Source organism: Miniopterus schreibersii, assembly GCF_964146895.1.
Source record: "Miniopterus schreibersii genome assembly, chromosome: 7".
Lineage (NCBI taxonomy): Eukaryota > Metazoa > Chordata > Mammalia > Chiroptera > Miniopteridae > Miniopterus > Miniopterus schreibersii.
The window spans coordinates 59097676-59112983 of record NC_138108.1 but is presented as its reverse complement, the minus strand read 5'-3'; the positions used below and the strand labels follow the sequence as shown (position 1 = coordinate 59112983).

Here is a 15308-nt window from a genome sequence, read left to right as displayed (position 1 = left end):
TGTCACTGTGGGGAAAACAAGGTAAAAAAGATATGTTTAACACAAATATATCACCCCAACTTTATAAAGCTCTGCATGTCTTCAATGATTTAAGGGAAAAAGCAAAATGCTAATAATGAAACACATTTCAATGTTGTCTATAGGAATCATCACAAGCCTACCAAATCAAACACCATAAATAAATAGCTTTACCATGGTCTTTCCTGATCCTCGGGGTCCAATAATGAGAACAGAATTACTTTCTCCATGGATAGCAGTTCTTTTTAGCAGCTCAATTAAGTGTCTGAAATGACATAAATAGGTTCAAATTTAATAAGATGAAATAATTTCTAGGTATTATTTTTTAAAAGCTAAATATAAATATGTATAGAAACAAACACTCCTTTATTCTTTCCCTCTAGCCACTTGGCTTATGCTCTAAATAGTTCTACACAGAACTAGAATGTTGGCTAATACTGATTCTCTGGAAACCTCAAGAGGAAATCAAGTAAGTTTGAAATACCTTGGTCTTTATTATAGTATGGGATAAGAGACAACTGTGGCAGCTTTTAGGACCTTTTACTACACAGCTGGCTGCCAAGTATTGAAAGCTAAATTTAATACAAGAAGCACAGAATTATCTCCATAATACCAGATAACAGAAAAAACACAAGGCTAAAAGTTAAAAGGCTTTCTCATTATGGAAATATTTATATCTCTCTTGCTTCATGATATTCAATGTTTCCATACTCAAAGCAAAATATTTTGCTCATTAGCATTAAGATAAAATTTGTGTATGGTAATTTCTGAAAACCCTAAAGTGCATCTGTAAGTCTACTTATAACAAACAAGGGAATAGCTAAACTTACTTATATTGTACTTGTACTCCAAATAGGTTACTATGTGAACTCTGATGACAAAATCTTTCACGTAAAATTCTTTGTACCTGATGAAAATAAAGTGAATAAGCATAAATAAAAACATTATACATTCAATCAAAAATGAATGAGAATATACTTTTATAGCAGTCAGAATTAGGTATTAATGAGTCAATTCAACCCTCCCTAAATAAGTTTTCTTCAAGAACTCTGACACCATTTTCATGAGTTATAAAATCATCAGTTCTTTTCATCTTAAGTCCCAGAGAAAAGATGAGAAGTTAGTTGTGAAGGTTTTAACAAGAGAATTACTTATTTTAGCTGCATCAGCAATTGAAGGGTTATTTTAATGCATGTGAATGAATGAATACTTCACTTTGTATAACATGTCAGCCAAGGAGCGAAGACAGGAGAAAATCTACTAATGTAATCTAATCTCGTAATGCTCATGGCACCACACGTCAATCTCTAGAAGCCAACACATCTAAACTGGTTTAGCTCAAGCCCTACCAATCTGCACCTTCCATAAAGGTCAGGATTCTAAGGAAATAAGAGAAGTTTAAAAGTCCATATAGTTATTGAGGACCTATTAGATACAGAGCACAAGATTACTACAAGAACATGATCCATGCCTTAAAAAACCCTACAAATATACTGGAGAGAAGTAACACATTCAAGAAACAACTTGCATAAAAGTAGTAACTGCATATAAGGAAATGCTCAATTACATGGAAGAAACCACATTCATCTAGGCTATAAAATAAAAAAATCATTGGAATAAATGGAGAAAAAGATCTTGTAAAGAGCTAAATTTTGAGATCATCCTAGAATGAAGGACAAAGACTTAATTGTAAAAAATTGTGTCAGAAAATTTAGCACATTCTTTAAAAAGGTGGACCATTAAAGACATTTCTTTTCAGCATCTACTGCTAATGCCTGGGACACAAACCTTAGGAGGCTATATCAGATTTGTCCCCATCAACATAAACAAGAAGCCTCCAAGATTATTTACTTTTCCCAAACTGAGAGTATGGGGCTGATCCTCATGTACCAAAGAGATAAATGAGTTCTCTTTATATGCCCTAGAGCACAAGCAAAGCAAATTATTCACTGGGGATAAAATAACCCACACTTATCATTATAGAGGAAGTGGAAAGAATAAGAGGATTGGTGCCAGAAGAACATTTTTAAGTTGACCTTTTCTAAACCTTAATTTTAAAAAAAAATCTATAAAATAAGACACCAACACTTTTCTGACAAGCCTGTTTTTCAGATTAAATAAGGGCAGATGTCTCTAACACAATATAGGTATTGGATGGGTAATAGCTGATACCTGTAAAGCACTTAAATGAGCATATATGGAGACTCAACAAGTCATAATGTTCAGTCATCTACCTAGATAAGACCACTAGAAATCAAAAGACAAACCTCAGTCCTTTTCTTTCTGCACTGAAGTCTATTAGAGAGGGAATAATTATGTATACAATATAAGACAGGGATAAAGTGAAGTGAAGCTTCAGTAAATAGTCAGAGGCTAAAAATCCCAAAGTGATCTGAGGTAGAGGTTACGGGTGTATATATGTATAGAAATCAATGAAACTGGCCCTGGCTAGTGTGGCTCAGTTGGCTGGAGCACTGTCCCATACACTGAAAGGTGGTAGGCTCAATTTCCAGTAAGGACACATACCCAGGTTGCAGGTTTGATCCCTGGTCAGGGCATGTTTGGGAGGCACCTGATCAATGTTTCTTTCATACCAATGTTTCTCTCTCTCTCTTTCCTTTTCCTCTCTCTAAAATCAATAAAAAACATATCCTCAGGTGAGGATTAAAAAAAATAAGAAAAAAGAAATTAATGAAGCTGTACATAAATTTGTGCACTTTATGAAGATATGTAAACTGTACATGTTAAAAAATTTTTGGCACAGAGTTAAAAGATTTTCCTTCAAAAATAATAAAAGGTGTTATAAAGGGGTGCCAATACCATTTGGTTTAATTTAAAAATAATGTAGTTCTGATGACCGAGCCTGATAAATAGAAATGCCAGGGTAGATATACCATGCCCATTCTCTACTAGACTCCTTAACAGAGATATGTATGGATACATACTTAGCACTTGAAATACAGTATGCACCTATATTAAATGTTCATGATAAAAACACCATTCTAGGAATATAAGTGAACTTCTTTGATGTGATAAAGGGCATCTATGAAAACCTACAACTAATATAATGTTCCATGGTTAAAGGCTGAATGCATTTCCCCAATACCAAAAACAAAACAAGAATGTGTGCTCTTGCCACCTTTATTCAATATTGCACTGAAGGTTCTAGCCAGAGCAATTAGATAAGAAAAAGGAAGGAAAGGCATCCAGACTGAAAAGGAAGGAGTAAAACTATTTCTATTTGTAGATGACATGATCTTATATATAGAAAATCCTAGGGAATAAACTAATAAACTATTCATACTAATAAATGAGTTCAGCAAGGTTGCAGGTTATAAGATTAATATATAAAAATCAATTGCATTTAGATACATTAACAATGAACAAGTAAAAATAAAATAATTTCATTTATAACAGGTTCAACAGAAATAAAAAACACAAGAATACATTTAACCAAAGAAGTACAAAACTCAGAAGATAATGTTAAACTAAATAGAAATCCGAACCACATTTAAGAAGGCATGTCAAGTGAGGATCCCAACCATCCAAAGACTTAAAAAGGATGAAACTAAGAAGCATAAGACATCCTGCCCCTCAGAATGGAAAAACTGATCCCTCCTAAGTGCCAAGGGGAGAATTCAAGTTAAGAAGATGACTATTTCTCTGAGGACCTTTGCATGGTAACAGAGTGTGAGATTAATGAAAATATATACTAACCTGTGAAAGGTACTCAGTGTGTATTAAATTGTTACCCTTTGATTTACGACTGTTCATTTCAACAAACTGAAATCCTAAAATAAAAATAAAAATTTTAAGCATAAATATAATAAAGACTACTGGCTTAAAGAAAAGTATTTAAGAATTTACCTTCATAGAATCAAATTGAACACACATTTAAAACATGAAAAATGTTCACATTTCTCAAACTTTAAATTCTCAGCTGAACCTATTGTGGTAATCATTTCACAATTTATGTAAATCAAACCATCATGCTATATGCCTTAAATTTACACAGTGGACGTATGTCAATTATCTCAATAAAATTGGGGGGGAAATTTCAGTGGCTCTTTGTCTAAGTGTAGGCTTGACACTCCCATACCACACTTTATTTAAAAAAATTTTTCTGGTGATGGAAGGAGACTTGACTTGGGGTGGTAAACACACTATACAATAGTATACATGTGATATATTGTAGAATTGTATACCTGAAACCTATGTAATTTTATTAACCAATGTCACCCAATAAATTCAATGAAAAACACACACTTTAAATGTGGCTCTTACAGACCACTACTCCTACCTACATTTCCCTTCAATCTACTACTCACCTTCCTTTCTTTATCTTTTAAAAACAAATAAAAATAAAAACTAGGTGCTTCCTTAATATAGAATGTTTCTCCCCACATCCACACCACAGAATCATCCCTTCCTAAAGCCTTTGCTGTCTTGATCAATCATAGTAATTAGAGTAGGTAAATAAAATGCCTCTTCTGTAAATATCCATAAGTGACACTATCTCTCTTTATCCATAATCAAACTATATTAAACAAAATTGTCTATTTAATTGCCAGAGTCCCCAAATTGAAAATATTTAAAAATTCAAGCATTTTAGCATAATGCCCCAAATAAAGTTGGCAATGATAACTGAAATGAAAAATATACATACTAATGAAAAATAACTTAAAATTCTCCTTGAGGGAAACATACTCATTGATAAACACCTTCAGCTGAAAGATCTATCTTTCTTAGCACTGATTTTCTATAGGAGTACTTTACTAGTCAAGTAATAATAGCTTAAGCAGTGTTTACTTATGTAACAAGAATTGTTGTTACAAGTGCTTTGCATTTTATTAACTCATTTAATCCTCAAAATAACCATATGGAATAACTACTATTACAATACCCCTTTAAGATTAGAAGACATAAAAAGTTAAGTAACTTGATCCAAATCAAACAGCAGTTAAGTCGTATAGCCAGGATTTGAACCCAAAGCTATACTTAGTTATATGTAATAAAATAATAATTATCATATACAATTATATACTGGGCTATAGATGTTACTTACTTAGCCAATTGTTTTAAAAGGTACAAATTTCAATAATTTGAAGGAAGATAAGCCATTGTGACAACATAATATTTTCTATTCATATTTATTAATTTCACTACAGACTACTAGACGCCAAGCCTTGGAACACTGTTAAGTGCTAACAAGACAGCAGCTGAGCAAGGACTTGACAGATAGAGAGCAAGCATATCTGTCTCCCCCTTAAGTATGAGCCATGTAGCCAAGGACTAAAAGCCCAGAGGGCTTCTGGCTCCAGGTTTCCAAATAGAAACTCAAGAAAGGAATACTTTACTGATGTCTTGTCCCTTAAGAATCTTCTTTCTAGGAGAAAAATGGTTTTCTCAGCTGCCCTAAGACACCTTCCAGCAGTCTTTTTATGTCTACACAAGGCACTCTGCTTGAGAATCTTTACATTAATTATTTTTTTATTCTACTTACTTTAATTATATTTTCCTTAAATGAGTGTTGTGTGTGGGGAGAAACTCTTTTAGCAACATGAAATAATATCCTCACTCTGGTTTAAGATACTCTTGACTTTGAAAAGGGTCTACAAGTTGACATCTGAAATTACAGAAGACTGGGTTCAAATCCTGGAACAACTGTCCCCTAAACAATAAGAACTATTTAAAAAGTGGGAGAAAACTTTTGCAATATACCTTATTTTTTAAGAGCTATATTAGCTATTTCACAGAATTATTGGAATTAAAAAACATTTCCCCTCATTTTATGGATTAAGAATACATTGCTCAGAAAAGCTAAGTAAAATGCCTGTGGTTGCAGGATAGATGTTTAATCTGCCTCCTTGCAACAAATATGTCAGGTAAGACATTATTAAAAGTGTACATTTTTCTTCATTTGGGGATCATCCATGAAAGAAACATATGCACTCTTTTAGTGTCTAACCTACATAAATTTTGACTGTAAATTAAGTCTTAGTCAAAAGATTTTAATATATCTTGCCTCTGCAAGTAATAGTCAAATCTCCACTCTATAACAAAGAATAATTTAAAAGCCAATTCTAACTTTACAAATGAAAAGACAAGCTTCAGATTGAGAGAAAAATATTTCCAAGTCACATATTTAACAAAGCACTTACATACAAAAGATCTTCAAAACTAAATAAACAATTTAATTAGAAAAATGAACAAGACATAAATAAATATTTCACCAAAGAGGGTAAATGGATGGCAAATAAACATATGAAAAGATGTTCAACATCATTAGCCAGTAAGAAAATGCAAATTAAAACCAAATGAGATATTAATACATACCTATTAGAACAGCCAAAATTAAAATAAAAAATGAAAGAGAGAGAGAGAGACGACTAAATGTTGGTGAGGAGAATAAAGAGAAACTGGATTTCTCAAATAACTACTGGTGAGACAGTAAAATGGTACAGCTACCTTGCAAAGTTTCTTTCTGGCAGTTTCTTAAAAAGCTAAACATACACTCACCATGCAACACAGCAACTGTACTCTAAGGTATTTATCCTACAAAAGAAAACTTATCTTCAAACAAGTCTGTAATACTAATGTTTATAACAAGTTATCTTGTAATAGCCAAAAAAACTGTAAGCAATACAGATATCCTTCAACAAGCCAGTGCGGTTAAAGAAACTATGAAACATCCATACATACAGGGTAATATGAGCAAAAAAAATGCAGTAACTATTGATAAATGCAATAATTTGGATGGATCTCAAGGGAAAAAAAGGCCAATCTCAAAAACTTACATTTTCTGTGATTCCTTTTAAATCACATTCTTAATACAATAAAACATTCAGAAATGAAGAACAGAATCATGGTAGCTAGGAGACAGGGACAGGGTGGATGGGTGGGTATGACCCTAAAGGGGCTGTATAATAGATTTTCTTTGTAATGATGGGATAATTCTGTATCTTTATTGTGGTAGTAGTCATACACATCTATTCATAGGATCATATCTCAGAGACACCGACACAAAAATGAGTGTAAGTAAAAAATGCTAAAAGTTGAATAAGGTCTTTAGTTAACGGGTATACTGATGTAAACTTCCTGCTTTAAATATTGCACTACAGTTATATGTCACCCTTAAGAGAAGCTGGATGAAGGGTTTACTAGACTCCATTTACTTCTGTGAGTCTACAATGATTTCAAAATAAAAAGTTTAAGAAGAAGACCATTCTAATTTTATGGTTTTTAAAAATGGCTTAATGACCAAAACAATGATTAGTGAACCAAATCTTTATTATCTGCAAATAGATTATTGGAGTAAGTTTGGTTGAATTCTTCCTCAAATTATATCAGTGGATCCTGGGACTCCTTTTACTTCCTATTGTGCTTTCTATACTATGATTTTACTTACTATTCTAAAACAGTAGGACTAGATATAAAGTGTAAGAGGAGCTGAATGTCTATGTATGACTTAGTGATTTCTCATGTTGGTATCAAATACAAACCTAAGTGACTACAATTATATAGTTGTAAAAAATTTGGTAGAATTTACTATTACTTATTTATACTATTGCAAGAAACAGTGAAATGGGTAATACCAAGGAATGATTCACCCTGATATTGCTGCTTTAGCTTCTATACTTGCTGTATATCAGTTTCCAGTAGATTCTTCTCTCTAAATTGTTTTGCTAGGTTGATTAAACCTAATAATCTCAGCATTTCAAGTAACAATCAGTCTATCCTATTGCCTCAAAAGTTTCAACTCAATCTACTTCTTTCACTAGCTGCCTCTATCCCATTTTTTATATCACCATTATTTCTTGACCAGAAATTTACAGCTTCTTTATTGGTCTCCAAGTCTTACACCATTTGTGATACCACTTTCACGTAAAAACCTTTTCCTGACCCCTCAAATTCTAAATTCCAAATTCCCTAACATCATTTAAAAGGAATGATTAGTTTCCCAGATTAATGCACTAGCTCCTTCTCTTAATACCGTGCCTTAATCTCTCTACCCTTCTTCACTCCAACCTCAGATGTTAAACTGAGACTTTATTTCCTTGGGAATACTTTCTGTGACATCCCTGTACACTCCTATTCTGAAAAAAGTCTGAGTGTTAAGGGTCCCTAAAGTGATTTCATAATATATACGATCTTCCTCTTTCTTTCACACAACTTAATTAGTACAGGGTAATGCAACTAACTCTGTGTTTACCTATCTGTTTGCTCCACTAGACCAAGGCTCCTTGAAATAAGGGCTCAGAAATTATGCTATCATTGTATCCGAATCAATTAGTAAATGTTGGCAGACAGTTGGTTTTCAAAAGAATATTTGATAAATGTATAAATGCTAGGCAGTGGAGGGTGTCCAGAGGTAAACTAGCTGACAAAAAAGAGGCAGGTTAGGTTAAATCAACTGCTTAGTAAATTTTAAATTTTCAAAGTTACATGCCATCACCCTCAAAAAAACACTACCAAGTATAAAAGAACGATAAGTTACAGAAATATAAAGAGTAATTTATTTTGTAATTCAAGTAAAATATATGCAGTATACTATCTTGGTAGTGTCTCAGCAACAGAATTTCAAAATGGTTAAAATACAGTTAATTTGTTTAAGAAATTTATTTGAGAAGTCACAAGATTAACAAAAGATAAAGTACACAAAATTTTTTTATGAATTTTAAATCAAGTTGCAAACCTTATATACCTACATGTCTGGTGATTCAAGATTATTTCTTTCTTTTTATAATCCCAGATTGATAGCTCACTAGTAACATTTAAAAAGGATTAATGACGATTCTCAGAGGAAAGGAGGGGGGAGGAGGGGTGTTGAGGGGGAAAGATTAACCAAAGAATTTATATGCATATATGCGTAACCCAAGGACACAGACAACAGTGTGGTGAGGGACTGGGGAGGGGAGTGGGGCAGGGTGGAAGGGGTCAATGGTGAGAAAAAGGGCCATCTGTAATATTTTGAACAGTAAAAAAATAAATAAATAAATAAATAAATAAATAAAATAAAAAGGATTAATGAATATACTCTCTTTTCTTGAATTAAGCTAGCATATTTTATATTTTATTTATACTACCTTTAATTAAAACTTAGAGTAAAGAAAATATTTCTAATGAAGATTAAAATTACTAGAGAAATCTATACTTTTACTAATTTATACACAAATACTTCAATAATTCTCCATTTCTTGGCTTATAATTTTGCAGTGATTTGGATTACTCTCCCTACTCGTTTCAAAGCTGCAATTACAGATGCCAGTTTTAGAGTGTCTGAAAAATCTGGCAACACAGATTTTAACCAAATGTATGAAAAAACAGGGTTTACAGGTTTTGTACATTTTAAAAATTGAACCAGAAAAAGAAAAGGCAAAGGAATTAAAGATGAAGACACCAGAATTTTTCTAGAAATCTTAATTTTTTCTCAGAAAGTCACAAGTGATGAAAAACAAATATTTGAGAATACTATTCAAATCAGAACTGTAAGCAAGGAGATAGCCAGAAAAAGTCCACTTGTATATCAAATTTAAAATAAATACAAATCAGACAAGCCAAGAAGCAGAACTATAAAAGTTAAGACTGATGGTAATATCAAGTGTCCTAAAGACTATCCTCAGCTAGGCCTAGGTTTGAGTTCTTGGTTCTATGGTATGACCTTTGAAAAATTAACTTTCCTAAACCCCCGTTTGTTCCTCTGTAAAATCTGAGACAAAAGTATTATGCAATTCACAGAGTTATTGTGGGGATTAAATGGTTTTCCTGATATACCATGCTGTCAAATGCCAAGCACAGTGATACAGACTACTGTTTATAAATTATCATATTACATTGGAGAGAAAAACCGAGAGGAGGGGGTTAGCAGGAGCAGGGAAGCACAAAATCAGACTCTTGTTCAAAACAATTTCTTTGGCGGTAAGTACTTCTTTGTGCAATACAGTATCAAGTGCAACTTGAACTAAGGTACGCCTCTTCCCTTCAAAGCTATGAGGGTGGATTTCAATGGTATACATTTGCTGAGTTTTCCTCAATATAAAAGAATACAGATTTTAAATTCTAGTAAAACAGTTTTTAAATACTAGCAATAAAAAGATATTATGGTTAGATCAAATCTGTACAGAATTACATGGGCCTCAAAGACCCCAAACCACTAATGCCAAGAAGCCATTCAACACTTGGAAGTGATTATAATTGCTGGACCTATCCCGCGAGTTTCTGATTTAACAGGTCTGGAGTAGAGCTTAAGAATTTACAATTCTGATAAGTTCCCAGGTGATGCTCCTGCTGCCAATCAAAGGACCATATTTTTTGAGCCACTGAGAAAACTGACTTAATTTTTGTGCATTCCACACCAAAGCTGACAAAACTGGTAAGAGGACACAGAAGATAAAAAATCCATGAGTATAGACCACAGCTCTTCAAACCAAGCTAAGCTTCACCAAGTTAAAAAGTATCTAAGGATCACGTTGGGAAAACATGAGAATATGGCATAAGAAAAACATCGGGACAAGGGACTTTTGTTGTGGTAAATGAGCAAAGAAGCTTTGAAGCCCTAGAAGGATTCCAATTAGACAGAAAAAGAGATCACAGATCATAAGCCACAAGAAACAAAATGTCAGAAAAGCTTCTCTTTCTCCATTACTGAAAAGTAACAAAAGTTTTTGTCCTATCATCCTAATTCAGGGAGCCTTCTGAGGATATTCCAAAAAAGTATATAGCTCTTGAATCTACTTGGGAAATTTTTTTTTTTTTTTTTGAGAGCTTGGTATTCATCAAACTCTTTAAACAAAAGAGGGCAAAGACAAAAATGAATACCTGAGTGAATGTTTTATATTTATATGCCATCCTTTAATTAAAAAAATAAAAATAAAAACAAACCTTTCTTTCCTGCAATGAATTTTTAAATTGGTTTGATATGTATGTTTTAACAACACAGAAAACAATGTTTTTATAATAGTTTTTGATTCATCAATATTTCCTGGGAAGAATTAAAGTGCTTAGAGTAAAAAATTAAACAAAAGTAAAAATTAGTACGTTAAAAAAAAAACAACTTAAAGGTTACCAACCTAGTACCAATATAAGACTTGTATCAAACAACATGAAAGGGTCCTAATATAAAAAGACCAAAAAGATGTGCTTGATTCAGAAGATGAGGTCAGACACTTGCTCTGATGAAGCCAACTAATTAATGAAGCTAACTGAAGATCAGTTTCACAGTCTCAATTACAAGACCAATGAGGAATTGGTTAAGCACTAATCACTGTTGGACAGGCTATGTCAGTTACTGTGATGTCAACTAGGCGGGCAATACTACAAATAGTATTTAGGAAGACATGAGCAAAATGTATAAATGTTCAAAAAAAAAAAAAATTTCCCAGGGCAACATACCTGAATCTTTTAAGGATAGAAACCCCTCTATTTTTTTTTTTTAAAGCACTACAAGTTGTTATTCTGATAAACTTGGAGTTGGAATAAAACTGGATTACACAGAGCATGCCTGTAGAGTGCTTGATAAATGCCAATGGGATTTTTTTTATAAAACCTGAAGCTTGCCCACTTCCTCTGGACATTGCTCTCTTGAACAGTGTCACGTATGAGACCATTAAAACTGTAGTGAAAACAAGAATGGAGATAATTACTGCTAAGATCCACATAAGGAAGATATTTTCTTTGCCAAAGGCTAGGTGCTTCAAACACTACTCAGAATGAGATGACTACACTGAAAATTCAGGCAAACGACCACAGGTATTCTGTTAAGAGCAGTAAAGAAGGAAAAAAATAAAACAAAAAACATACCATTTATTGTTTCTACGTGCTGGTCTTGGTTAATACATATTTAACCAACTAAATTACCTGCCTTTATTTATTTTTTGTGCTTGTGTGAGAGTTAAAGTAGACTGAATTAAATGACCTTTATATATTACTACCAGACCACATTTCAGAATACAAATATGGTAGTGACTAGTTTATTTTTTAAACTTTAAATTTGAAGACATTAAAAACTCTTAACCAGAGAACTAAAAATAAACAATGGAATTTTACCTGTGTATAAATAAATATGCACACATACAACTATCCAAGCTAGTATATTCATTCATACAACAGCCAAGTAAAGTACACCATTCACTGAATATTCACACACACATATACAAACAATAGGTTTGTTTTTCATTAATGGTCTTCCTTCTAGATTTTCTTAAATGCCCAGAGCCAAAGCACTAAACTTAAAGGCTTCCTAGCTATGCTACCCAAATATTTTATTTTCATCTAGAAGCTGTCAATAGAGAAAAAGCCAAAGCTATAGGCAACTTTAAATTTCTTTGAATTCTAATAATTCTTCCCATCTCTAATTACACTGGAACACTCTTAAGGCCCATGTAGTATATAGTCAAATTGTAGGGCAGTTAATTTATAGTCAATCCATCTATGATGGGATTCCACTATTTTTAATTCCCTATATCTCAGTGCACCTAGAAAGTTACCTTTAATGAGGTATATCCAATGAAAGCATCCTTCTTCATAAAACAAGAGTACAAACTCACAAATTATTACACTTTGCATTTTTAAATGGCAAAGGGAAATGTGCTATTGTTTTCTTTTGACATTCTGGACAAAGGGTAACATTAACATATAATTAGAAACATACACAAAGAATCAATTAAGTATTTGCTTTACACTACATTAGTTTACCAAATTATCATCATGATGACCAGAGAAAACCTCTTTCAAAACATGATTTCCGGATTCGTCATAGATCTGGGAATCTAAATGTTCCCTTATTGACTCTCCAATACCACCAGATCTAGGAACCTAGATCTACATTATTGGCTCAAATAAGTGGGTGGCAATGTAGCTCTGACTTTTCTACTCTCTTACACCATTCTACTCAGTTCTGACACATACATAAAGGTGGGTACATATATAAGGTGGAGAAGATTCTCATTACACCAATTCCAGGACACTTCTATATTATAAATCAGAAAGATATGAACATATAAAATTTATCCCTGCATTGACAAGGGACAAAATGAAAGGAATTATAAAAACATGTCATCTGCTCAGAAGAGACTACCTTCATTTCCCAGAACACTAAGATCCCTAGAATTTACACCTTCATAATCGAAAGAATGTTAAAAAGTGAAATACTGAAATAAATTCATTGACTACTACGTATCATAACTATATGTGGAATTTTAGTTTTAAAAACACATTAACCAAAGTAGGATGCCTAAGAGAGTAAATTCAAGACTCAATAGTAAGTCTATTTGCAGTTTCCACATATCAACTGAGGTGGCTTATTTATCATAATAACCCATCCCTATGCTTTCCAAAACTACATGTTGATAAATTCCTGAGAATTACGAAGCACGTCCTTTACTGCTCTTGAGATTTCATAAGGAGTTATATCTCTTCTTTTTCATGTTGCCTTCTTCAGCTCCAAACCCTCGCTAATAGCCTTTATCTTACCTCACAGTCTCAAAACAGTATATTTTAGATTAACTCTGTTTGGCCAACAGTAAAAATGATTATTTAGGGAAAATTCCTAAATTCTAAAAACATAAATAGAAAAGAGTGACACTAATAACTTATTCCTACAGAAAAGCTCAATATCCAGCCACATGTCAAGTGTTTTCCCAACCTACGAATGATAAAACAAAAATATACTCAGTATGCAGAGCCAGCTTAATGTCTTCATCTTAGGCTGGCTGTAATACTGTCATTCAGAGTAACAGAACACTAAACTATGGAAGGAAAACAAGTGTGTGCAGACTCCTGGGAGAGTCCCTCAAATCAGACTATTTTTTTGAAATCTGATCTACTGACCAAATTTAGCTCTCAGCCTACTGACTAGCAACAGCATACATCTATATTATGACAAAAATAAACCTAATTTTGAATATTGCTGTCATATAAATTCTTTATTAAGAATTAAGTTATATTAACTTTATTAGTATTAACTTTAAGTTATATGGTGATAGATTTCAAAATTAACATTTTAATTTGGTGCAAGAAATTAATATGATGGCATACAAAATATATGACATTTTTTCTTTCTTTTTTTTTTGTTATCTTTATTGTTGAAATATCACAGATGTCCCCTTTTTTACCCCATTGATCCCCTCCACTCCGCATCCACCCCACTTGCAGGCCTTCACCATACCAATGTCTGTGTCCATGGGTTATGCTTATAAACATATAAATTCTTTGATTAATCTCTCCACACCCACTGCCCCCCCCCCCTTTCCCTCTGAGATCCCTCAGTCTGTTCCATGCTTCTATGTCTCTGGATCCATTTTGTTCATCAGTTTGTTTATTGTATTCCACATATGAATGATACCATGTGGTACTTGTCTCTCTCTGACTGGCTTATTTCGCTTAATATTGTACTCTCCAGTTTCCTCCATGCTGTCCCAAAGAATGAGACCCCCTTTTTTATAGCTGCATAATATTCCACGTTATAAATATACCACAGCTTTTTTACACACTCTACTTATGGGCACTTGGGCTGTTTCCAGATCTTAGCTATTGTAAATTGCCCTGTTATGAACATGGGAGTGCCTAAGTTCTTTCTGATTGGTGTTTTGGGTTTCTTAGGATATATTCCACTTGTTTATATCTTCCTCTATATAAGATATAGAGGAAGATATCTTGCAATGTCCTATAGTTTTCCAAGTACAGGTCTTTTACCTTCTTGTTAAGTTTTTTCCTAAGTATCTAAATTTTCTGTTGCATTGTTAAATGGGATTGTTTTTTTAGTTTCTCTTTCTTACAGCACGTTATTGGTGTATAAATATGCCATCAATTTCTGGGTGCTAACTTTGTATCCTGCTACCTTGCCAAATTCATTTATTAAGTCTAGTAGTTTTCTGGTAGAGTCTTTAGGATTTTCTATGTATAATATCATGTCAACTGCAAATAAATGACAGTTTTACTTCCTCCTTTCCAATTTGGATGCCTTTTATGTTTTCTTGTCTGATCGCTATAGCTAGGACTTCCAGTAATATGTTGAATAAGAGTGGTGAAAGTGGAAACCCCTGTCTTGTTCCATTTCTTAGGGGAAATGGTTTTGGTTTTTGCCCACTGAGTATGATGTTGGCTGTAGATTTGTCATATATGGCCTTTATTATGTTGAGGTATGAAACCCCTATTGCCACTTTGCTGAGAGTTTTTATCAAAAATGGGTGTTAGATTTTATCAAATGCTTTTTCTGCATTTACTGATATGATCAAGTGATTTTTGTCTTTCAGTATGTTTTTGTGATGTATCACGTTTATTGATTCCAAATA

At 33.1% G+C, this 15308-nt stretch overlaps 1 protein-coding gene across 7 annotated transcripts in view; it reads right to left on the bottom strand.

Moving 5' to 3' along the window:
• ORC4 (origin recognition complex subunit 4) overlaps window positions 1-15308 on the bottom strand; it is a 68042-nt gene that overhangs the window by 27429 nt on the left and 25305 nt on the right. For 5 of the 7 annotated variants that reach the window (XM_081142061.1, XM_081142060.1, XM_081142065.1 and 2 more), the window contains exons 2-4: window positions 3736-3809; window positions 849-925; window positions 193-283 (exon numbers count right to left, since the gene is read on the bottom strand). In XM_081142061.1, the coding sequence (XP_080998187.1) occupies window positions 193-283; window positions 849-925; window positions 3736-3792 (225 nt within the window). In that variant the 5' untranslated portion in view covers window positions 3793-3809. The remainder of the gene's footprint in view (window positions 1-192; window positions 284-848; window positions 926-3735; window positions 3810-15308) is intronic. The other 2 variants (XM_081142064.1, XM_081142066.1) reach the window with 1 other exon arrangement.